This window comes from Mizuhopecten yessoensis, unplaced genomic scaffold, assembly GCF_002113885.1.
Source record: "Mizuhopecten yessoensis strain PY_sf001 unplaced genomic scaffold, ASM211388v2 scaffold716311, whole genome shotgun sequence".
Classification (NCBI taxonomy): Eukaryota; Metazoa; Mollusca; class Bivalvia; order Pectinida; family Pectinidae; genus Mizuhopecten; species Mizuhopecten yessoensis.
In genome coordinates this window covers 228,125-254,084 of record NW_018480053.1, presented here as the reverse complement: position 1 = coordinate 254,084, position 25,960 = coordinate 228,125, and the positions used below count along the sequence as shown (strand labels likewise).

Below are 25,960 nucleotides of genomic sequence, written 5' to 3'. Positions count from 1 at the left end.
GAAGTCCTTTAACGTTTATGATCCTCTCATGCTTCAATGTCGCCATAAAAAGGAATCAAATCTGTTTATGGACTCATTCTGGGAGTATCTATGGACCGAAATTTGGACAAATATTGCGCTGTTCTATCAAAACATTGCACATTTTAGAGAACTTCTGACAAAATTTGTTTGATAATGTTTCAAGTTTAACAGATTTTTTTAAAAATTTATTGCACAAGAAATAGCCTTTTAGCAGATTAACTGTGAAGATAGCAAATCTCAGTATAGAGGATTAGAGGGGTAGTCCCATGTCTATAAATCTTTATTTTCTACCATTCATTATTTTTTGGTTTTACTCTGGGCAAATTTTCAGGATCAATATTTTTGCAGGTTTCAAAAAAGGAAAATCTCAGTTCCTTTTTTTATGTATTTCTGTAACACTTTGCAAGATTCATTTTTCACATAAAAACCTATCCATATGTAGACTGTACAGTTATTTAAATGATTTGTGTATAATTATCTGATATTCAAAGATTACAAAGTTCTTGCTGATGTTGTCATATTATTACCATTTCCAACACTTTAAAATCTGAAAAATTCAGATTCACACTAAAACTGTTGCAAGTGATAGATTTCATTATATTATGAATTATTATCTTCTGTGTGAAGAATTCAATTTTAAAGGAATTTTAAGTTATTTCAAAATAAGGAAAATCATATGTGAAGCTCAATCCTTACTTGAGAACTTGGGAGTTGTTTTCCATTAAAGTTTGAACTCATGAAATAAAATTTGTAAAGAGTTTGAGATAACCATTAGTTGTTTTACTTATCAACAGATAATGATTTAACATTTCTGATATTATAGGCAATAAAAGAAAGCAACAACCACACACTGAATACGTAATCAGCTAAAGTTAAAAAAGTCGGCTGCCTCTGCTGAAATGTGCTGCAATCAATGTCAAACTTTGTACAACAACGAAAAAAGAAGATTTATCCTGCAATAAGCCCATGGGGCCCGACACACATCTATGAGGTGGAAACGGAGGGGTTGCTTATTACAATGACTACGAAGCATTTGTCGGCGTACCTACAGATGCTATAGATATGGTGGGCTTAGATTATTACCAGTTAAGTACGGTAAAATAATCATGCAGAAAAAAAAATTGTAATACCTTTGCTGGGACTGTACATATTACTGAAATGTACATCTATTTGCATTTACCTATTTTTTATTTGAACTTATACACAAAGTATCGTTACAAATTGAGTTTTCATGCGATGGCTTCATATGTAATAGTATATTGTGGAATATGATCGCAAATTCTTTTGACTGACCAATCAAATGCTGTTTTAAAGATATACAGTGATATTTGATAGTTTCAATATGGACATATTACATGAATTATTTTAAGATGAATGAGAAATGGTCAAAGATGAAAAATTTGTATATATATTTTCTTTACAATAAGACATTGAAATGAAAATAAATATTATTTACAAATGTTTTACAAAATAATTTCAAACAGTACTATGCAAAATAATTGCAATAAAAAAATGAATGATACAGTATACTTAAAATCAATATGTACATAATATGTGTCTAAGTATGATTGATTTTGTTCATCGTATGACTTATGATGATTTGCTGTCACCTCCTGCCCAAACAGGATTAACCTTTCACCAGTAGATGTATAACGTATACTAAATAATTTGCGTAAAAAGTTTTCATGGACTCCAAAATGTTAGAATGTAGAACAGATCACTTGTTTTTTGAAGCTAAAACTTTCACTAAAGCGTCTCGTTCTTTGAGCGCTTTCCACGCAGCATCCTTTTCCTTCTTTGTTGGTGTTTTCTTTTTCTGACGAGCTGCCTGGATTTTCCTGTAAGCATCCAATACCTGTAAAACGTATAATTATATTCAATTAGCGTATCAGATTTGATCTAATGAAAATATGATATACTTACTGGTACATGAATGATGTCACATTAAGGCACCTTAATTTCAGGAACACCACTTAAATCCAAAAGGCATATAAGGTAGCATTTTTCACCAAACACTCACCTGCCACCTCTCTTTATTTTGTCATCTGTGGTTGGGGATAGCTATTATGTGACTTTACTATAATAGTATAATATAATATAGGTTTGGGTAATATATTGACTTCAGCAGGTCATGATGCATATTCAGGTGATAATGTCACCAAGACCTTTATCTGTTTCAAAATATCACTTTATATTTCAAAATATTTTTTTTATGAACTAAAATCAAAACTTCAAGAATTATTTCAGAACTGTTAAGGACTTTCCACCCTTCGTAATACACATGTTTTTCTTGTCGTATTTTCTTGTCGTCATTTCTGTATTGCGTATTGGGCATTCCATTACCATAGTGTAAATTATAGTAACACCGGGTAAACAATAGTATACGTGCGTGATGATGATATGTCAACACTCGATATCGAGACTTACTAATAACTTGGAAATCATGTGCAATTACACGTACTTCAGAAATAAAGCTTATGATACTAAGATATTAATTAACTCACAGGAAAACACTGACATACGATCAGAGGGTCTTATATATATGAAATGCATTGAATGCAGACTGATGTGTTTTGTTTACCGACCTCACGTGTACGTACGTATCACGTGCTAACAGTAGTTCACAAGCTCTTGGTCGCTACGACTTTTGTTGTCAAGCAGCGAGTTATGCTCTGTCAGATAAATCGGTTCACAAATGCAATCACAATACTATGTGAAAATAGTGGTTTGTAAAATATCAGGATCCCTATAAAATGCATGTGCATGAGCGAGCACGTAATAACGGCATACCATGCGATAGCCTACGGTTACATATGTACCTGACATGTTAATGTACCATGCGTAAGCGGGCTATGGAATGATGTCCAAGATGTAACATGATTGAGAGTAATTTTGTTCCATAAAAGAACAGTAAATTGACAATTAAATATAGTAATTCAATTTAATAGTAAATAAAATAAGTGTCATTGTATAAATTCTATCCCTCTGCAAAAAGTTCCGATTTTTTTCAAGGTAGAGAACTCTCATCAGGATCAAAATTAATGTAAAATGTAAAATAAATGAATTATAAAGGTTAGTGTGTATTTGGTTCAATTTTTCACTCTTTTTGTATGAAACTATATGTTCTGTTTGCACTTAAGATTGTATTTAGTAACTTTTATCCATACAATTTCAATAAAAAACGTTTTTTGTAACATTTTGTAGATATTTGATTAGCAATGTTTCTTTTCATTATTTTATTGTTGTGATAGTTTTGAATAATGCCACACGCTCAAAAAAAGGTGAAAGCGTTGAATTTGACAAAAAATAATTTTTTCTGTATTTTTACAAAAAATCCCCAGTTTATCGGAATGCTTAGATTTTCATAAAATCAACTCTACATAGTGACATAACCATTATGTGAACCTTTCATTGAATTCTGCTGGCTAATTGCGAAAGGGTGGAGCCTCCTTAATATCTTTTGCACTAGGAAATGCTTGTTAAACCCACATTTAACTACTCACACTTTCATGAAATTGGAGCTTTACCCAAAGTCTGACCAAGGCACAAAGCTAAACACTGTTTTGACCAAAGAAATGTTGATTATACTAGTATATTAGTTTGATTCTTTATGTATGTATAGATAACCATGTGGCAACATAATGGTAAAATTGACCAGCATTGTGTAATCTTCAAAGGACAAGTATCAGTCCAGCGATTTAGGAACTGTGGTATAATGGATCATGGTATGATGTGAGGGATTGTGGCAGAATTTGAGGGATTGTGATATAATTTTAGGAATAATAGGTATAACTTGAGGGATTGTGAATAAAAAATAACATTGGTTTCATTTCATTAGGTTGAATATGTACAATAAACTATGAAGCCATATATATTGTCTCTATTAAATACCTCAGCATCAGCAGCAGCCAACTTCTTCCTTATTTCCTGTTTTTTCATCTCCTCCTTGGCCCGCTCCAGTAGACTCTTTGTTACGACAATGTTGTGTTGACTGATTGCCTTTAGGTCCTGTTGTTTCTGACGTAGCTCCGTTAGAATCTCATCATCAGGGTTGTCCTCTACCTTTTCTTCCATGTCCAGTATACCTGTACATCAGAACATTTATCAATGTTCACAATTTAACTAAACAAACAATTTTAACCTTATTATCAAATGAATTCGTTTTACTTAAATTTGTCATTTTTTGCAAGCCAACGGGCAACAACAACATTAAAATTCTGGCATACCTTCAAAACACCTGTATTCTCTATGTACAGAAACAGCAAAAATCATGTTAAACTATCAACAGGACCAGTAGGACTGATGCATATCTTAATGAAACCTCATACAGACAACTTCTACAGATGAGAAAGCATGTACATAGATGAACAGACTAGCTCTACAGTTTGTGCTATATTGATCCTGAAATAAACCAACAAGGTCAACTTAACCTCGGATTCAAAGTAGGAGGATGGGCTTATTACATGACAATAAAATAATATTTCTTGGCATTTCTACTGAACTGTAACAGATAGCGGTAGGCTTATTGGCAGACATGGGCTTATTGCCAGATAAATATTTTGATGGTGGTTATATTGTCATTAGAGGTGGAAAATGTCCTGTTACCTTGCTCCTTCAGTTCACGTTTGATACGTTTCTCTAAGTGTACAGGGTTGCCAATATTTAACTGCCTGTTACCTTGCTCCTCCAGTTCACGTTTGATACGTTTCACTAAGTGTATAGGGTTGCCAATATTTAACTGCTTGTTACCTTGCTCCTCCAGTTCACATTTGATACGTTTCTCTAAGTGTATAGGGTTGCCAATATTTAACCGCCTGTTACCTTGCTCCTCCAGTTCACGTTTGATATGTTTCTCTAAGTGTATAGGGTTGCCAATATTTAACTGCCTGTTCCCTTGCTCCTCCAGTTCACATTTGATACGTTTCTCTAAGTGTATAGGGTTGCCAATATTTAACTGCTTGTTACCTTGCTCCTCCAGTTCACATTTGATACGTTTCACTAAGTGTATAGGGTTGCCAATATTTAACTGCCTGTTACCTTGCTCCTCCAGTTCACGTTTGATACGTTTCTCTAAGTGTATAGGGTTGCCAATATTTAACTGCCTGTTACCTTGCTCCTCCAGTTCACGTTTGATACGTTTCTCTAAGTGTATAGGGTTGCCAATATTTAACTGCCTGTTACCTTGCTCCTCCAGTTCACGTTTGATACGTTTCTCTAAGTGTATAGGGTTGCCAATATTTAACTGCCTGTTACCTTGCTCCTCCAGTTCACGTTTGATACGTTTCTCTAAGTGTATAGGGTTGCCAATATTTAACTGCCTGTTACCTTGCTCCTCCAGTTCACGTTTGATACGTTTCTCTAAGTGTATAGGGTTGCCAATATTTAACTGCTTGTTACCTTGCTCCTCCAGTTCACGTTTGATACGTTTCTCTAAGTGTATAGGGTTGCCAATATTTAACTGCTTGTTACCTTGCTCCTCCAGTTCACGTTTGATACGTTTCTCTAAGTGTATAGGGTTGCCAATATTTAACTGCTTGTTACCTTGCTCCTCCAGTTCACGTTTGATACGTTTCTCTAAGTGTATAGGGTTGCCAATATTTAACTGCTTGTTACCTTGCTCCTCCAGTTCACGTTTGATACGTTTCTCTAAGTGTATAGGGTTGCCAATATTTAACTGCTTGTTACCTTGCTCCTCCAGTTCACGTTTGATACGTTTCTCTAAGTGTATAGGGTTGCCAATATTTAACTGCTTGTTACCTTGCTCCTCCAGTTCACGTTTGATACGTTTCTCTAAGTGTATAGGGTTGCCAATATTTAACTGCTTGTTACCTTGCTCCTCCAGTTCACGTTTGATACGTTTCTCTAAGTGTATAGGGTTGCCAATATTTAACTGCTTGTTACCTTGCTCCTCCAGTTCACGTTTGATACGTTTCTCTAAGTGTATAGGGTTGCCAATATTTAACTGCTTGTTACCTTGCTCCTCCAGTTCACGTTTGATACGTTTCTCTAAGTGTATAGGGTTGCCAATATTTAACTGCCTGTTACCTTGCTCCTCCAGTTCACGTTTGATACGTTTCTCTAAGTGTATAGGGTTGCCAATATTTAACTGCTTGTTACCTTGCTCCTCCAGTTCACGTTTGATACGTTTCTCTAAGTGTATAGGGTTGCCAATATTTAACTGCTTGTTACCTTGCTCCTCCAGTTCACGTTTGATACGTTTCTCTAAGTGTATAGGGTTGCCAATATTTAACTGCTTGTTACCTTGCTCCTCCAGTTCACGTTTGATACGTTTCTCTAAGTGTATAGGGTTGCCAATATTTAACTGCTTGTTACCTTGCTCCTCCAGTTCACGTTTGATACGTTTCTCTAAGTGTATAGGGTTGCCAATATTTAACTGCTTGTTACCTTGCTCCTCCAGTTCACGTTTGATACGTTTCTCTAAGTGTATAGGGTTGCCAATATTTAACTGCTTGTTACCTTGCTCCTCCAGTTCACGTTTGATACGTTTCTCTAAGTGTATAGGGTTGCCAATATTTAACTGCTTGGCTAATGCTCTAGGAGATATAGCTGGAGCTTCGTCTGCAGACTCTGGAAAAAAATGTGATATTTTTCAGAATTTACTTTCTTGAATAAATCTTGGTTTCCTCAACCTATCTGAGGCAGGTAAGTTTTTCCAGTATTATTACATGTTGTAGGTGGTATTGAAGGGTGATTTTATGACTGGTTTTAAGCAATTTTTAAAGTGAGGTGAAAATATCAGCAAACATTTCGGGTGAAAATATCAGCAAACATTTCGAGCACAAGCTACTTACATTACAATATGCAAAGCACATATCAGAAACTGCACAAATCAGTATTTTCCCATATGATCAATATTAACTCTTCCTGAGAGGGACAATCAAGCTGTACATACAATAGCATACCACGGAAAAAATATTTCTAAGCAACTGGTTTACAAACCTTCATGACCATTCAAAATGTGCATTTAATTACCTATATCTATAATTACAATAACAAAGGGAAACGTGCTTTTTTTAACTTTCTGGGTGGCTGCTTTTGGTTTATTATGCATTTTAATCAGTTTTACTGAATGGGGAACAAGGAACAAGGTTCTGTTTTCTATGGTTACCAATTCAGACAGTTACACAAGTATCAATCAGAAGCCATTCAGAAATTTCTGTCAAAGTTTCAATTTTATGTCACAACATGATTGGTCCCAGATTAACAGTATGATTGAAAGACCATTCAAATGCACGTGTATTAGTTCTAAGTGTTATGGAATCATAACAAACTTTAAGTTGGTAGGTTTATCTAGAGACTGTACAATTGTAGTGTAGATCATTTAACAATTTTAAGTATTTCACTTTTGTCTTACATTTAACAGCATTCAACTTGATACTATAAGCCTTAGTTTGTAAATTAATTGTTGAGACTGATATTTTTAATGAACTGAGGGTTCACTTTTGCATAGAGAACATGTTTTACATCAGATCCTTGATATCTCAACCATGGAAGGTGAAAAAAGGCGAAAAATTTAAATGCAGGGAAAATGTCCCGGTATACACTATCATCGAGACAGTATTAAAGTTACCTCCACCTAGTTCCGTCATGGCATCGTCCATTGGTGTCATTATGTTCTCCTCAATGAGGGCGGACACTAATCGCTGGGTGAGGGGCCCAAACGGAGACTCATCCACATTACTCTGCTCGGCCTTCTTTAGCAAGGTCGTAACATCTGGACAGCCACTGTGATTGTTATTGTTCCCTCTCCGCCTGTCATTTATCTTTGCCCCTAAAACAGCATTTTACAGAATTGAGACAGTGAATCTGTAATGAAGGATTGATTAAATGTAAAAGAATATTTAAATAAAACATTTATATACAGAAGAAAGCAAATGGAAGTTGAATGCTTTTATTCTTAAACATTCTTTAAGAAAAATCATGAGTTCACTTTTAGCTCACTGGACCTGCGATGATATGGCTGAAGTATGGAGGTACAATGACACAACAAACATAATATGTGAGGTATACCTGAGTCTGACTTCTTGTAAAAATGTTCAACCCATTTTCATTTGCTCCTTTCAACACAATGACAAGTTTAAAATGGGATGAAACTATCTTTATCCACAAAACTCTATTTATCTGCCAATAACACACGTCTGGTAATAATCCCATTCATATCCAAGACAGTATAATAAAGTTAATGACAAAGGCTGCTGCTTTTCACTCTGATATGCCCATCTCATAGAGGCAGAGTTAATATTTTGGTTCCTGGGCTAATTGCAGGGTAAATATGGTAATAGCTCACCAGAGCGAATGTTATTTGTATTTTATGTACAGATGTATAATAAAGTTTCTTTAATCTTGTATCAGCCATCACAAGTCAAGTTGTACAGTAACATTAGTCAGCTCATGTCTGGTGGTTGGCGCTATTCTATAACTTATCCAACCATTCCAGTCATCCTACAATCATGTCATTCTTTCTTGGAATGAAAGTGGCTGCATTAGTGATGTCACACTGTATATATCCGTCTGCAGTACCCATTAGTATACAAGGGTGATTCTTTTGTAAGGCTAGACCATAGGGAGTAAATTATATGGTTTACTGCTGTCCTCTAAACAAATTAACTTTTTCTTCAAATACAATTTTTTCAGCATTGGCCTCAAGCAATATTTCCATTGTAGGAGACTTCAGTAAGCTTTGTTCATTGATGAGTCATGGAACAAATTTTATATTGAAACCTGTTTCAGAAGTTTTTTTAAATAATGAAGTTGAAACACTTTTCAAAGCTCTATCATGATGTTTTGATTACATTAGTGAGATATTTACACTGTCACCTTCTTCAGACATATGACGAGTAAAGTGTACGGACACTTAGGAGCTAAAAATGAAGCGGATGGCAATTCAATTGAAAAGTTATTTTGGCTACACATTGAGTGTATGTTCTCTAAAGTACATGGCAAATTACAATTACATTGTACCGTACATTGTACCGTACATTGTCATTTTATTAATTGTAAATATTTACAATGACAATTATATCAGCTTATTAATTCAGCTACACTTTGTTTAGTACAGTTATTTCAGGTAAATATGAATGAACTTTGGAGAATATACCATCTCTCTGTTCCTCCAAGAGGTCTTCCTCAGCCCATCTGTCAGAGAAATGTTTTCCAAGGGCAGGCACTTTAAAAAAGTCAGCATCATCTTGGTGACTAATGAGGAGGTCCTCTAGGACTTTGATATCCTCTGTAGTGATGTCAGCACAGTAGGGCTCCACAGATACCCAGAAGCGGTTAACAGCGTCGTTCTTTGGTAATTTGGGCAAGTCAATAGGAGAATCAGCAGCACTGTCATATTCTCCCTTTGTCTGGTGGACAAATGATAAAAAACTGATTAGAAACGAAAAAAGGTCAACATATTAATAGAATGAGATTTATGTACAGAAATAACTAAGAGTTAATTTAAGCGGTATTGTATTCATTAATCCATCATAGCTATACAAGAAATCCTAGAAGGATCTTGGCACCTTCCATGAAAGGATCTCATCAATTTGTTGTCTTTTATAAAAAATAAAAATAAAAAATAAAGTTAGGGGTAAACAAATCTAGGATGGGACAGGTTGGGTAACATAACCATTTTTGTGTGTAGAAGTTTGTTTTTACCTAATTGTTTTATAACAACCCTGGTATGGTAAGGTTTGAAGTAAAATTGCATTGGTAACACTGCCAAAACATGGAAATATGGCGGTAAATATAGCCGAGTAAAATCCCTCGAGAATAATACCAACTATACAGTATGTGTTGCAAATCAAAATTTGAGTGAAATATTCTTTTTCTTTTCAAAAAAACATTTTGTTTAAAAATGGACAGAGTTTTCTTCCTTGAATGAAATGTGCTTTTAAAAATGGCAAATAAACTGAACTAGTTAGCATTATTGATACATTACGTGGAAGAATTCTTGGGACAGTCATCAGCAATCTGTTACCTTAATAGACCCTTGAACTATGATATTAAATCTCCGATATTTTCATAACTCTTCAATTCTATAAACTTACATAAACATTAACTTTACCTATATTCCTTATATAAACATTGACCTGTCTGTGATCAATATAGTAATTGGAGGTCCACACAACAGGTCATTGCAGTCTGGCCATATGCAGAACATTTGTATAATAAAGATAATTAATCAGGAAAATATATTGTACAAAACAAAAAATGTCTTAACGGGATTATCATTCCTGTAGGCACTATCCCACCTGGTTGATTTTCGACTTTGGTCGCCCTGGCCCTGTAGGGGTCTGGTGAATTGCTCCCTTCCCTGAGGTCTCTGTAGCACCCTTGAACTTCTTGCTTGGTTTCTCCTCAACAACTTTCCCTCTCTTACCTGAAGTAGGTGTCTCAGGTTGCTGAAAGGAAGGTTAAGATACTATAATTACTTTCCTATGCAGCAGGAAATCTTTATATTTTTTCTGTTAATTTTCAAGGAAAGTGATATAGAATTCAATCAAGTTGAAACAATTTGTTCTGCTTCACTTAAACATGTGAGTTCTGTGTTATTGCATTTATTTTGCAATTAAATAGAAGATATATTTTAATTTTCTGAAACATATACAAATTGAATTATTTTGTACATTGCTTAAAATATTTTGTATCTATCATGCTGGTCAATTTCTACTCCACTTTTTCCACAACACTTCTACAAAGTTCCAAGTTTGCTGTAATGGGCCAAACACACAACTTACCACTTTCCCTGGAATGAGCCTAACACACAACTTGCCACTTTCCCTGGAATGAGCCTAACACACAACTTGCCACTTTCCCTGGAATGAGCCTAACACACAACTTACCACTTTCCCTGGAATGAGCCGACCATACAAACTGCAAACCTCATATTGACCTCAATAATTTTCAGTATTTATTTTCAGTAAGCCACCACACATCGACCACCTTCCCTGTAGTGAGCCCACTATATACAACTTACCACTTTGCCTGGTTTGAGCCCTCACACAACCTACCACTTTTCCTGGAGTGAGCTTCACACAGCTTACCACATTTACTGTAGTGGGCTCAATACACCAATTATCACTTTCCTGTAGCAAGTCCACTAAAAAAGATATTACTTTGCCTTCTGGGGCGAGCCCTCACAAAAATACCACTTTCTAAATAGTGAGTTCACTACACAATCTACCACCTTTCATGTAGTGAACTTACTACAAAACCCCAACAGTTTCCTGTAGAGAGATCACTACACAATACATTATCTTCCTTGTAGTGAGCTCACTACAAAACCTACCTCCTTCCATGTAGTGAGCTCACTACAAAACTTAACATTTTCCTGTAGTGAGCTCACTACACAACATACCACCTTCCCTGGAGTGAGCCCTTTCTTGTCCTTCTTATCTTGCCAGTTTACCAGGATCTGCTTCTCATGTTCCAGCTGCTTTAATCTCAGTCCTGCTGATGCCAACAGAGTCTCCAGGTCACTCTGTATGACCTCAAGCTCCTCAAGACCTATCCCCTCATCTTCAGACCGTGTCAGAACTATAAAAGAAAAGATATTTATTTTAATCCTGTAAGCTCAAAAGCAGTTCACACAGGTATCTGATATGCCATTTCATGTGTGGAACTGTGACATTTAATAATGTTACCATTAATCAGGTTATGGTCTAAAATCAGATATTGTAACATTTATAGTGGCTGCTAACATAAAAATCATAAATTAGTATTCACTTTATATTTAGATCTAGAATTGAGCATCATCTGTTGGAAAGACATGAGAGAGAACTAGGAAACATTTGTAAATATATAAACAAACCCCCGATCGTGCCATGACAGAAATAGGGCTGAAATAGAGCTAAATGCAAGTCTACTGATCAAGGAAAGGGAGCTGAAGACAAAGTTTATCCAAAATCAGTCCCCTCCTCCACTATAATTCTGGGTTTAAAATGCCCTTTCATACAGATGTCAAAAAAGGTTATTCTACTCTTGGAGTTTTCAATTACAGGTAAAACCAACAGCTTCAAGGTTTCACTCCCAATGATGATAGTGATATCCTGATTTCCAATCAAGATCATTGAAAACGTCTCTAAATCTTCAGACTATGTCAGAACTCTAAAAAAGGATGAACAACTACATATCCACCTGCCAGCAATGAGAATACAGGATAAACACAAAACCATCAAATAAAATCAATGAGAATACAGGATAAACACAAAACCATCAAATAAAATCCATGAGAATACAGGATAAACACAAAACCATCAAATAAAATCCATGAGAATACAGGATAAACACAAAACCATCAAATAAAATCCATGAGAATACAGGATAAACACAAAACCATCAAATAAAATCCATGAGAATACAGGATAAACACAAAACCATCAAATAAAATCCATGAGAATACAGGATAAACACAAAACCATCAAAAAAAATCAATGAGAATACAGGATAAACACAAAACCATCAAAAAAAATCAATGAGAATACAGGATAAACACAAAACCATCAAAAAAAATCAATGAGAATACAGGATAAACACAAAACCATCAAATAAAATCCATGAGAATACAGGATAAACACAAAACCATCAAAAAAAATCAATGAGAATACAGGATAAACACAAAACCATCAAATAAAATCAATGCAACAGTTAGTTTTTAGACAAAAGTGATATTTATATAATATGAATAACTCAATTTTCGGAATTGTTCTTCCAATATCTTATTCTTTTGTATTTCCCTTAATTTTTTATTAATAAATATGTGTAAGTAGTCTATGTTAAGTATTATTAGTGTTAAGACTTTTTGCATGTAAAAAAGGAATTTAAGGATATACCCAAACAACCAGCAGATATTTATATGATTTTGTTTTACCAGCTGTATATTTAGGGCATTCTGTGGCATGGTCTACTGGCTGCAGATCTGGGAACTGTAGAGGGCAATCCTTGTCTATAATGCCCTTGCCTTTCCCTTTCATTGTCTGTTTACATTATGAATCTGCAATGAAAATAGCAAATAGGATATAAAAATAATGTTATTGTTTCTCCCAAAACTGTGACAGGTTTCATCACTCGTAGTCCACAGTTTAATGTTTTCGGTAATACCACAGACATTCGTGTCTGGTATTTAAAAAAAAGATTAAGTAGATTTCTCCTCCCTACTATCCTGATATTGTGTTATTATGTAAAATATCCTACCTATATAGTCAGTAACTGTTAGTAGGGTAGAGAAGACTTTCATATTTAATATACCAACACAATATCATATTTTTACATATATACAGATTCCAGCACAAGACTCTAAGTTCTATCAAGAAATAAACATCATAATATAATATTAATTATTATACCTCTACTTATTTTACACTATACAAAAGTAACCACATTAACAAGCTATTTCCCCTCTAACTGCATGCCAGGGAAATAGTTCGTCTGGAGGGGTGCGATAGTTTTGAAACTATTTCCCTCGGAAAATGCGGGAAATTGAGTGACGTCGTAGGCGGGGCCTGACCGAATGTTGACCAATCAGCGCAATCGAATGACGTCGGCAATTTCCAGCCAGCGGAGACGGTAATTTCTGGCCCGTCCTTCACCTCGCATTGTTGTTGACAGACGACAACAGAAATGGCGACCCCCAGGTTTTCTGTGTTGGACGAGAGAGAGTTGTCGGACATATTGGAGGCAAAAGACAGTTGGCCAATTTTCAAGCAAAAACTGTGATTTATTGTTTATTGTACATGTGATATCCTTTATTTCATGTTATTCCGAAAACTGTTTTTTTCTGATGTTGATTCTCAAGAAAATTTTAGTTTTGTTAATAAAGTGCCCAACTGTTGAAAATTTGTTGTCTAATAATATTTAGAATATTGTAAGGGAGTGTTTGTATCGGTATAATAAAACAGTTGAAGTATGGGTATTTCGGGATATAGCAAGTTTATGATCCCCCTCGTCCAGGACTATTTCCCTCGACTTCGCCTCGGGGAATAGTCCTGGCCTCGGGGGATCATAAACTTGCTATATCCCTCATACCCATACTTTAACTGTTGACTTAACTTAGGCATGTTAGGCTACAGAGTATTTTTTATTACTACTATTATTGACATAATTCAAGGCTAATTACTGATTACTCCTGATTAAGCAGACGCAGATGCCTGTGCACTGTTCAAAGTTTAAATAGAACCTTAACAACTATGTCGCCAGTACCGCGAGCTCCATGAGGACATAGTGCAAGTTACAAAATGTATCGTCTTTCATTATATTCACTTTTTAGCAACAGTCATCTATAAAACGATCAAGAAGAATATTATATTGTTTACATCTTGGTTGAGCCGCGTGCATTGTCTTTTTCCTGTTATGATTTCATTGTTACTTATGTTACCATGCACGCACTAGGAAGGAGGCGATAAAAACACAAAGAAAATATGTTCAATGCACGAAATACAAAACGTAAATGGTGAACTGCTGTTGGTAATATTATTCTTTACCTCCGATATGCTTCTGGTGCTCTAAATAAAAAAACAACATGAACCAATCAAAAGTGTTATAACATGAATTCGCAGAAAAGAACCAATCACAAGACGTGTAACGAAAACTGATGGCCATATCGGCAAGATGGCGGACGCAGAGGCGAAACTCTGGTGGTTTGCTGTCTTTTCACGTTTTGCTCTGTTTTGCATGCAAGTAGGTAACTTAGAACTCTTTCCAGTCATGTTGATGGTGTTATTCTTTCAGTAAATATCAAATAATATGCAAGGTAAGGTCTATGACAGTCAGTGTGCTAACAACCGTTTACCTTCTCCGTTTGTTTACATTATTCAAGAGGCACACAAGGCTTGTAATCACGCCACTTTTTTCACCTAGGACGCTTTCGTTTATCATGGTATAAACGGTTGAACCAGATTGACAACAGTGGTTCATGTAAGAAATAAGGTCGGATCTTGTAATCTGATATTGCTTTCGGACATTGATAAAGCCTTTCAAGGCCTGCATAAACATTTGCATCGTCCGCCAGGATTTACACCCGAAAGATACATATTTAAAAGCTAGTAGACAAACTGGTTGTTTAACATAAACAAACAGGCCCCTGTACCACTTTTTCGTATTGCTCCAGCAGTTTCATGCGGCTGAACCTGAATGAAAACAGTAGATATACAGATCGGAAACGAGGCTAACCTCGGGAAATTTCGACACGTGCATGTGGAAGCTTGGGGTACATTCGCGTATCGGGTTGAACCTGTAAAGAAAATGACAGGTACAGATCTGGACCGAGGCTGACCTCAGGAAAATTTGGTACATGTAGATTGAGGGACCAGATTATCTGACCGAAACTAAAATGCTGACTATTGCCAATTTGCGTTCTTTCTTTCTTAAACAATGTCAAGTCACATGTAGTTTTTAAGATACGTTATGTAATTTAGTGGACAGATGAAAGAAGGGCATATTGTTCTTGATAAATTGTTTTTTATTCTCCGAAACTGTGCATTTTTAGCTCTGCTTAAAGAACGGTCCAAGTGCGTTCGTTTATCGGGGAAAATTTCTACGCCACATGTACCGTTTCAACCGGGGTACCGTACGTGAATGTAGCCTTGGGGTCCAAATGTGGCCTGGCTGAATCTGTAACAGGAGAAAGACAGGGATTTGAACCAAGGACAAACCAAACTCTAGACAGACGCTCTACCAATCCAGCTAACTGGTCACCAATGATCGACCTAGTCCAGTTTCACCTCATTTCTCCCTCCTTTTTCTCAGTCTTTGCCCTATAGACAATACTGTTTCCAATACAGACTCGGGTATAACCTTGCTAGGCATTCACCCAGTACTTGACACAAGGGTTGGCAAGCTCGCAAACATTGTAAAAGGAGAAAAAAAAAAATGCACAGCCAGACTGGGATATGAACACATGGACCAGGACCCTTCAAACTTTAGACAGACACTCTACAAATTGAAGCTTCCTGGTTGTAGACAATCAAACCAGTCTAGTTCTGCAATAAAATTTCTGACTAAATATTGCAAGTATGCAATATTGGGTGTCATGTAATTTTGCCCTGAATCCTGTTCGCCCAAGCTCATTTCACACTAGGTTGTTTTGTCCAAAAATAATTTCTTTATAAAATATTTGGCACTTATATTTAGGGTTCCGGGTTGTTTCGCCCCAAATCCCATTCACCCTAGGTTGTTTCGCGCTAAGGGTGAAACATTGTTTGGTATTTTCTTTTCATTTTTATTTGTTTTAAGTCACAAATTAAGTCTTCTTAGTCTTCCATGTCATTAAAATCAGTTTTATTAAAAAAAAATGTGTTTGTGTTGTTTATAAGTACATTGTAAAGCAAAAACGGGATAAGTTATTTTCTTCACAACGACACACATTATAACATATAGTGAATTTAATTTTAGAAATAAATAAGAATAGTGAAATGAAACAAAAATGGTGTAATTTTAATTACATTGTGGGTATACAACAATATCATTTGTTCATGTTAACACATTTAGTCTAGTGTACGCATAATCGTCGCTGTGTTTGATTTCTGGACATGTCTATGTTGTTTTTGGCTAATATGAGGAGATCATTTTGAGAAGTTTTGGTACATGTAGTACCAACCAATAAAAATTAATATGCACATTTGTGTAGATAATTTTGAGTATGTCACTTGTCATAAATAGGGCATTTCTCAATACTGTGTTATAATTCAAATATGTTTGATATAAAGTGGCTGACGTGACAGAGTGCTTTTTAATTGTTTATATCATGATAGAAGTTGTATAAGTATTACTTTTTTTATATTTTTAGGGCTCCGTATCGAATATAAGGGTACCCTAAAGTAATCACTCTGTCTGTCCACAAATTTTGTTCCTTTGCTGATAACTTTAGTATTTATTGACCGATGTACATGAAACTTGGTCAATATGTTAAGTTCATAAAAATACACATTGAGGTAAAAAGTCAAGGTCAGAGGTCAAGGTCATTAGGTTCAAAGGTCAAGGTCAAATTTTACATCTTTTCACTGATGAACATGTTGACCTGACATTATGAAGCAAAGTTGATCAGAATTAAACAAGGAGTCAACTGACCAAAGGTCAAAGTCATCGGGTCAGGGGTCAAGGTCAAATTTTGTAGCTTTTCACTGGTGAACATTTCGCTATGACATTATGAAGCAAAGTTGTTCGGAATTAAACAAAGAGACACACTGAGGTAAAAAGTTGAGGTCAAAGGTCAAGGTCATGAGATTCAAAGGTCAAGGTCAAATTTTGCATCTTTTCACTGATGAACATTTTGTTTTGACATGATGAAGCAAAGTTGATCAGAATTAAACAACGAGTCAACTGACCAAAGGTCAAGGTCATTGGGTCAAAGGTCAAGGTTAAATTTTGTATCTTTTCACTGGTGAACATTTCGCTATGACACTTTGAAGCAATATAGCTCAGAATTAAACAAGGAGTCAATTGACCAAAGGTCAAGGTCACTGGGTCAAAGGTCAATGTTAAATGTTGTACCTTTTCCCTGATGAACATTTTGTTATGACATTATGAAGCAATGTTGTTCAGAACTTAACACAGAGTCAACTGACCTTAGTTCCAGGTTACTGGGTCCAAAGGGTCAAGGTCAAGTGTTGTATTTTTCACTGATGAACATTTTGTTATGATATTAAGAAGCAAAGTTGGTCGGAATTAAAGAATAAGTCAACTGACCAAAGATCAGGGTCACTGGGTTAATGGTCAAGGTCATTTGGGTCCAAAGGTCAAAGACAAAGTGGATCTCTGAATTTGACCCTGGCTCTTGATGGAGAAGGTATATGAGGTGACCTAAAACAAATCAAAGCTAACAAATGAGTATTGCACCGGTAATTACATTTCTGTTAGCCCAGCAAATATGGAGGTGGAAGGAAACACATCACATCATAGTACATGTAAAATGTATACTTTGCTTCCTTGCGATTCTTTTTGAAGTCAAAATGTCAAACGTCAAGCTCAGCTATATGGGCAGATTGATTGTTGATGATTATGGGGGATATAATTGCCACAAGACGGGGCCCTTAATGACCTGTCAGTGTTCTAGTTAAAGTTAAAACATGTACAGGTGCATTAAAATGATAATAAGCAGTATATTCCGGATATTAGTATGTACAGGTTCGTTCTTCTTCTTCCAGCATGTAATTATACCTTGATTCAAGAGAAATATAAGTTTTTAAACTTTTAACATGATATTTATGACTTTTTTTTAGGGCGAAACAATCTAGGGCGAACAGGATTTAGGGCGAAACAACCCGTTACCACATTTAGACTAGTGTATTGGGACTGCCCCCCCCCCTTCCGTCCCCTGCAAACACACACACTCCTGAGGATCCTGCCCCCCCTCCCCCTAACAGCTGGGCCACAGAATGAAATTACCTTCGAAAAACATGTCTAAAAGTTGTTGTTGGATTTTAACCAACATTTCATACATGATCCTTAGATGATTAGAATAAGAATTTCACTCATAAAGGGATTGAAGAACCCGTCCAGCCTCCCCCAACTGAGGGGCTGAAGGGCATATTCGATAAAATTATTCTTAGATGATCAGTATCGGAATCTATGCTCAAAACAGGACTGATTCCTCTAGAGTCTGATGGGCCAATTCTTTGCAACAGAGAGTAAAACCTTCTATACACATCCAAAAATATGAAAAAATGGACATTTAGGCTATCATGAAATAATTTCTCTCATTCCTGTGCATACATGACAGAATATCCAGGGTAAAAAATATATGTTTCAGGTGTGTGATATCTTTATGGAAAAACAATAACATGGTGTCACTACTAAGGTAGGAGAAAACCGACAAGTTCTTAGAAATAACGATAACTACAAAATTACCACTCAGACTCTCTACTACTAGTTTATCTTTCTTGCCTTCTTCATTAAAAATGTGGAATACTCTTAGACTATAATATTAGATCCATGTCTTTCTCATCTTTCAAATCAGCTGTAGTCCCCAACCTACCTTATACAGAACCCCCTCATTACCTACGTGGTGACAGAAAACTAAACATTCTTCATACCTATCACTTCTTCTTTGAATGTCAACCTTATACAAATGCTCGTACTGTACTTTTTGATCATATAAATCATTCAAATGTACATTCAACGTTGAGATTATTTCTGTTTGGAAATGAAAATCTGGCTTTAGATACATATTGTGATGTATTCAAACAAGAGCAAACTTTTATTAGATCCAGTGGAAGATTTTAACATGTTTCGATTATAAACTTGACTTTAAAATATGTTTTTTGTTTTGTATGTGTATGTGTTACTTTAAAAACCACTTCATACTTCTATGAATTGTAATTGACAGTCTATATCATCATCTGTTGTTTTGAATTATTGTTGTAAGGAGATGGCTTCATAAGTTGCAATAACTTGTGCCAAATCCTATTTTCCAATTTTGGTTAATAAAATATGTTTAAAGTCAAAAGTGTCAGAAAATCCGGAACATTCTGATGCCACAAAGCAGAAATTGTGTCACAATTTTCTGTTAATTCTGGTGATTAGAATTAAAGTTAAATACTCTTTCATGCCCAGGGGTGTAGGATAGAGAAATTCCAACCTTGGGATTTCAAATTGGTGCATAAACTCCTTTGATGGATTTTCCCTATCCTGCACCCCGGGGCATGAAAGAGATTTATTTTCTTATTTCTCAATTATTATTTTTTTGTACCCTTCTCTTTATTCAGATTTTCGATGTTACATTCAGTTCATTCAGTTAACACACATTACTTACATGTAATAGATAAATAATCACAACAAACAAAAAGATAAGTGTGTTTCCTGCAACATGTTTGAAAAATTTTGGGTAGGTAGGTAGGTTACAAATTTTATCTTTAAAAAGTAATTTTGTGTGGGTGATATAAGGGAGTGCTCTTGACATTAACAGTGCTTCTTGGAAAATTGACTTAAAATCTTTAGGGTAGGCTAACTGGAAACACAAAATAAATGTGCATCACCTAATCAAAGAACCACAGTACACAGGTTTTATATTATACCCTTTTGTTTCAGTTGGTTTTCAATAGCTGTGTGCCGGACCACCAACCTGATGTCTTCAATCCACCAATCACTGACAGAGATGCTTGGACCTTTCTGGACAGCACTGTTCACACACTCCTTGGGGGATTTATTCGTTGGGATGGAATCTATTTCTTACACATAGCAGAACATGGCTACACATATGAGAACTGTTTGGCATTCTTTCCCTTATACCCAATGCTCACCAGAATGCTAGGCAATACTGTGTTTCTACCTCTCCAAGTCTTGTTGACATATAGGTCAGTGTTGATAATATCAGGGTTTGTCCTAAACCAAGTTTTATTTGTGAAAACAGTGATGATTCTGTACAAAGTCGGACAGAAGGTGATGAACAGTGACTTACTCGCATACAAGGCTGCTCTATTGTTCTGTATAAATCCGGCGAGTATTTTTATGTCGGCACTGTATTCTGAAATAATTTATTCATACCTGATATTTTCTGGAATGCACATGTTTGAAAGAAATTCAAAGGTTTCTGCTTCTGTTTTATTTGGACTTGGTGCATTAGCACGTTCAAATGGACTGTTATATTCCGGTCTAATCATTCATAAAAAGTGCAAAGATACTGTTCGTTTGTTACAAGTTCTTTACCCTATGACAAAGGCAGATAAGTGGTCAACACCTACTGCACTCTGGTCAGTTATCTGGATAATTATTTTACCGTTTATCATTTACTTATCACTGTGTATTTCCCCATTCACTGTGTATCAATATTTCGCCTATCATTGGTTTTGCAAAGACACACCTTCAGAGATGCATAATCTTGTATTTGATTACGGAATCATTCGAGGATATTCTATACAGGCATATAATTCATCAGTTTGGTGCAGTGACAGTCTTCCACTTCCATATTCACACATTCAGAAGTACCATTGGAATGTGGGCTTCCTGAACTATTATCAATTCAAACAGATTCCTAATTTCCTACTGGCAACTCCAGTCACATTGCTAAGTGTTTCAGCAATAGTCTACTACCTTCGCTTGAATTGGAAAACAGTGTATACACTTGATTTAATTGAGGATTTTGAAGAATTGAAAAAGAAAGATGCAGTCAGAAAAAATGATAGAGGATTCAGTAACAGGAAGTTGCTGCCCTATGTCATACATCTTGTGTTCCTGACGGTGTTTGGGTGGCTATTTACCCACATACAGGTAAGACATCTTGTGTTCGTGACGGTGTTTGGGTGGCTATTTTCCCACATACAGGTAAGACATCTTGTGTTCGTGACGGTGTTTGGGTGGCTATTTACCCGCATACAGTTAAGACATCTTGTGTTCCCGACGGTGTTTGGGTGTCTATTTACCAACATACAGGTAAGACATCTTGTGTTACTGCCGGTGTTTGGCTGGCTATTTACCCCCATACAGGTAAGACATCTTGTGATCCTGACGGTGTTTGGGTGGCTATTTACCCACATACAGGTAAGACATTTTTGGAATGACTGTTTATAATTACTCATAATACAATAAGGGACTATAAACTTACACTGAAGGGTCAAGAAATTTGGCAAATAGCATGCTGGGATGAATGGCTATAGTTTATCAAAATGAATGACCTTGACCCACATTTTTTTTTTTTTTAAATCTTAAACCATTTCTCCTCAAAAACTACATGAAGAGGCATAGAAAATTGATACTTGGTCTGGTATATGCAGGTGTAAAGTACATTGTACTAACAATTTTGTTCAATAAATGACCTTGGGTCGCTGTTAAGGTCACAGGGTCAAATGTGTTAAAAAATCCATTGTTTCTAGAGTAACAATTATGTGTATTGAATAATAAACTTAAACCAATTTTTAAAATCAGAGGTCAAGACTGATAATTTTTGTAGCTTACTGGTGTTAAAGGCTATTAAATGACCTTGACTTACTTTCCTTGATAACAGGGATTAAATTTGTGAAAAAAGTAAAACAGATTTTCTAAATGTTTGGTAGGTAACTTACAGGGTTAACACAATATCAAGTTAGTCCAAATAACTCACTGACTTTGAAAACTTAAAAGGTCAAATAAGCCATATAAGTTAAAATCTCCCAACAAGATCCTTAAAGTGAAAAGGTAATGATATTTAACCCATTGTTTTGCCTGCCAGCTATCGGCTTTATTTTAAAAATCAATCTTTACCCACTTCGAATGTCACAGATGTGCAACATGCAAACAGTATCAAATAAAAGCTAGGTAAAGTGCAATCTGAATAAATACAGCTGTTCATTATTACGTACCGCATGATTAGCCGTGGGTATTTTTATTAACATCTGATTTTAATGAGATTGGGTAAAGTGAACAGGTCCATTTGGCCTCTTCAAGTCTTGTTTGAAATATAAATCATCACTATCTTGAGGTAATGACAGAAATGACAAATGGACTGTGTTATGCTGTACATAATGGAAACTTTCATCATCACAAGATTAATGAGTTAGATGTATATTTAGTATTTAGCCCTTTCACCACTGTAGACCAATGGAGTCATCCATGTTATATATTAAAACCATAATTTGCAAATTCATCATATTATGTTTTGAACCTAAAGTATTACATACCAGGTTTATAATTATTTGCAGATCTTAACAAGGATGCTGTTCTCATCATCTCCTGTGTTGTGCTGGTATGCTGCTCGGGTCATCACTGAAGAAACCAGAGATGACTTGAGGTCAGAGGTCAATAAATGGGATGTCATTAGTAACTGTCGTCGGAAAGATATTCCAGCATTAGATCATTCAAAAAGGAATGTGCTTGTAGATCAAATTTTAAGCGATGGACAAAGCTACAAATCCAAGCTGGTTTTTGTTTATTTTATTGGCTATTTTGTTATAGGTACTTTCCTTTTCAGTAACTTCTTACCTTGGACGTGATTTGAAGTTACTTAATACAGATTAACATCCTAAAGCCAGAGAAATAATAATACTGACAATCCTTGGAATAGATTTCTACAACAGAAATGATACATGTTTTCTGAAAAGTCATGTCCCAAGTTTGGAAGGACTTTGCCTTGAACAGATGACCCCCTTTCTTCAGCTAAACGGAGAGCATCTTCTGTCTGAATATTCTGTTTAATTGCAAAGTTGTCAAAGAGTCATATTTTCGAAGGTTATCCTTGATGACATTATAATCAGTTGTTGATGAAAACATGTGTCCTGTAAGGAACATTTACAAAATGTACAAACAAAAGTCAACATCTTCACAGTGTCAGTTCGTTTATCATTACATTTTTCAGAGAATCTAAGAGCGTCATAATAACAACAATTACTGGCGCTACATTATCTGTAAAATAATAAACATTAATTAGGCTGAGTTTCTAGTTTCACTTTTGAAAAAAAAATCGATTTAATTTATCTGATTTATACCATACAATGGGCCCGTTTGTTAAATGCCCAATTAGCATTAGGCCAACCCTACCTACTCTAGATTTTTGTGCCTAACCTAAAGCTTTTATTGGCATTTAGTGATAAGCACTGTTAAAGTCAGAACTCCTGCTCTATATTAGCATAGTAAAATATTTTCCAAAAGAAACAAAAAATGGCATAACCACCTACCCTATTTTTTCTGAGAATGATAGCAGAAACATTTTTTTTTTTGGCCTTTCATACATTTTCAAAATGCTATTGTGAACTGCCTTTTTTATGAGTTATTTATTTTTAAACTTTGTCTGTAGGTTTTATTCATAAATATATAGTTGAATTGCAATTGAAGATGCCACTTCAGTACCAGTTATAATCAATATTCACATGAGATTTAAGTTTGTGAACGAGTATCCCCAGGAAATAACACATAAATAATCTTTCAGGATTATAGTGGTTTACCATAGTTTTGAAAAAATACCTAGAATTTCTGAATATTTTTGTACTTCTGTGATTGTTTAAGATTCCTCCCCATTCATGAAGGTTTAGCTACCCGGTATAAATATTCGGCTAATTTCTTGTTAAGCAAACTGGACTTTGGACAATGTCCCAAGATATTTAGCTAATGATTATATCCGTTTCATTCTCAAAATCCGCTGTTATCTACTCCTTGATGTTCGTTGTACAATCCTGGATGTCCAGGGGTTTCGCTCACTAACACTCTATGCAACCCTGGAATATGTCATAGCAAAATTGAAGGCATGTGGCTAGCTATTTGATTGGTCTCTGGTAAAGAAACCTGACCAATCGCTTAGCAGATACCGGTCCTTTGAACATTACAAAGGTGTGAGAACCGATTTCGAAAGGAGTCTATTGTACCATTACGAGACCGCGAGATTCTTTTGATGTTCATCAAAGGATCAAACTTGTCTTCTCGTCTCATTCACAAGGTGGTGCACACCGAGCCTTCAATGTTGCCACGGCATATGCCAGGGGTGCAGAGAATAAAAGTGAGTGCAACTCCTGGAGTATCAAGGAGGAGATTGTACTCTATCTAGAATATATTAACTGCTGTTAGATGTAATGCAAACCAGTCATTTCTCTTTGGATATCCTCTTTATATTTACATTGCCGCTGTAAGTAGAATGCTAGTGTTAACCTGAAGTCTAGATTATCTTGTAATAATGAGGGATTCCTCAATGCAACTCGATGGCCTTTAGCAGTTACATATATGTATATTAGTAATATAGTATTTCATCAAAATGACAAGGAATTTATTAATGCAGTTGTATTAATGATATTAGCAGATTAAAGCCCACCATCATCTGATGGTGGGCTAAAAGTCTGCCAATATCATTAATACATCCGATGGTGGGGGATTCAAATCGCCCTGCGTCCGTGGTCCGTCCTTAAACAATTCTTGTTATGGCTATTTCTCAGGAAGTACCAAAAGGGATCTTTCTCAAATTTTATATGCAGGTTCCCCTTGGTCCCTAGGTGTGCAGGGAATTTGAGACCGATTGGATAAACAATATGGCCAACAGGCAGCCATTTTGGATTTTGATAGTGAAGGTTTGTTATCACTATTTCTCAGGAAGTACAAGAGGGATCTTTCTCAAATTTTATATGTAGGTTCCCATTGGTCCCTTGTTGTGCAGTGCAACTTTTGAGACTGATCAGATAAACATATGGCCGAGAGGCAGCCATCTTGGATTTTGATAGTGAAGGTTTGCTTTGGCTTTTTCTCAGAAGTACTAGAGGGATCTTTCTAAAATTTTATATGTAGGATCCCCTTGGTCCCTAGTTGTGCAGGACAACTTTTGAGACTGATCGGATAAACAACATGGCCGACAGGCAGTCATCTTGGATTTTGATAGTGAAGGTTTGTTATCGCTATTTCTCAAAATGCTTTACCAAAATAGTGAATTTCATGACCCTGGGGAGGGGGTAAACTTTACAATAGTTTATATAGGGAAATCACATTTTGGACCAGCATTGTTTAATTTCCATTGGAATTAGTTCAAACTTGGTTAGCATAATCAGTATTGGATAGCAGTTTGATGATATGCACAAATCAGCCCTGACTGATGGGCAGGGTCAAAAAGACTAAAATTTCAAAAATCTTCTTCTCAAGATCCAGATATGGTAGAATCAAATACTCTTCATAGATGGAAGGGTCTTAAGTTGCTTTACATTTTTTTTTAATTTCATGACCCTGGGTCTCGCGTTTCCCAAGGAGGGGGTAAACTTTACTATAGTTTAATTGTTTATTATATGGTCCCCAGCCTCAAGGAGCGGGGCCAAAAAGGGTCAAATTGAATAAAAATTTCAACTTAATACTTATTGCTATGATTCGGGATTATAAAGATGTATTTTATTTGTATTGATTCATGGTAATTTTTAACTACTTTACCAAATGGTGGAACTACCTTTTTGGTGATAACAAGGGCTTGTTTTCCATGGTTTTATTTCTGACAGGTAACAAACATCAGTTGGGAATGATTTGTGAATTTCTGTCAAAGTTTAAATTTTACTTCATAACATTA

The 25,960-nt window shown here is 35.7% G+C and overlaps 2 protein-coding genes across 5 annotated transcripts; one reads left to right on the top strand and one right to left on the bottom strand.

The window, feature by feature from the left end:
- Positions 1 to 1,500: 1,500 nt before the first annotated feature.
- Positions 1,501 to 14,555, bottom strand: LOC110442911 (trichohyalin-like). 4 transcript variants are annotated; one of them, XM_021486792.1, is made up of 10 exons: positions 14,511 to 14,555; positions 12,902 to 13,024; positions 11,390 to 11,568; positions 10,284 to 10,433; positions 9,140 to 9,392; positions 7,613 to 7,813; positions 6,556 to 6,609; positions 5,059 to 6,483; positions 3,913 to 4,106; positions 1,501 to 1,876 (listed from the first exon to the last, which is right to left on the bottom strand). In XM_021486792.1, the coding sequence occupies exons 2-10, from the start codon at positions 13,002 to 13,004 to the stop codon at positions 1,739 to 1,741; spliced, it is 2,697 nt and encodes an 898-aa protein (XP_021342467.1). In that variant the 5' UTR covers positions 13,005 to 13,024; positions 14,511 to 14,555; the 3' UTR covers positions 1,501 to 1,738. The 4 variants fall into 4 exon arrangements, with proteins under 4 accessions (XP_021342467.1, XP_021342470.1, XP_021342469.1 ...); XM_021486795.1 differs by having other exon boundaries at positions 11,441 to 11,568; XM_021486794.1 differs by lacking the exon at positions 14,511 to 14,555 and adding an exon at positions 14,416 to 14,504.
- Positions 14,556 to 14,626: 71 nt separating this feature from the next.
- LOC110442919 (GPI mannosyltransferase 2-like) lies at positions 14,627 to 23,571 on the top strand. Its single transcript, XM_021486810.1, has 3 exons — positions 14,627 to 14,706; positions 20,053 to 21,231; positions 22,638 to 23,571. The coding sequence occupies exons 1-3, from the start codon at positions 14,638 to 14,640 to the stop codon at positions 22,926 to 22,928; spliced, it is 1,539 nt and encodes a 512-aa protein (XP_021342485.1). The 5' UTR covers positions 14,627 to 14,637; the 3' UTR covers positions 22,929 to 23,571.
- The last annotated feature ends 2,389 nt before the right edge of the window (positions 23,572 to 25,960 follow it).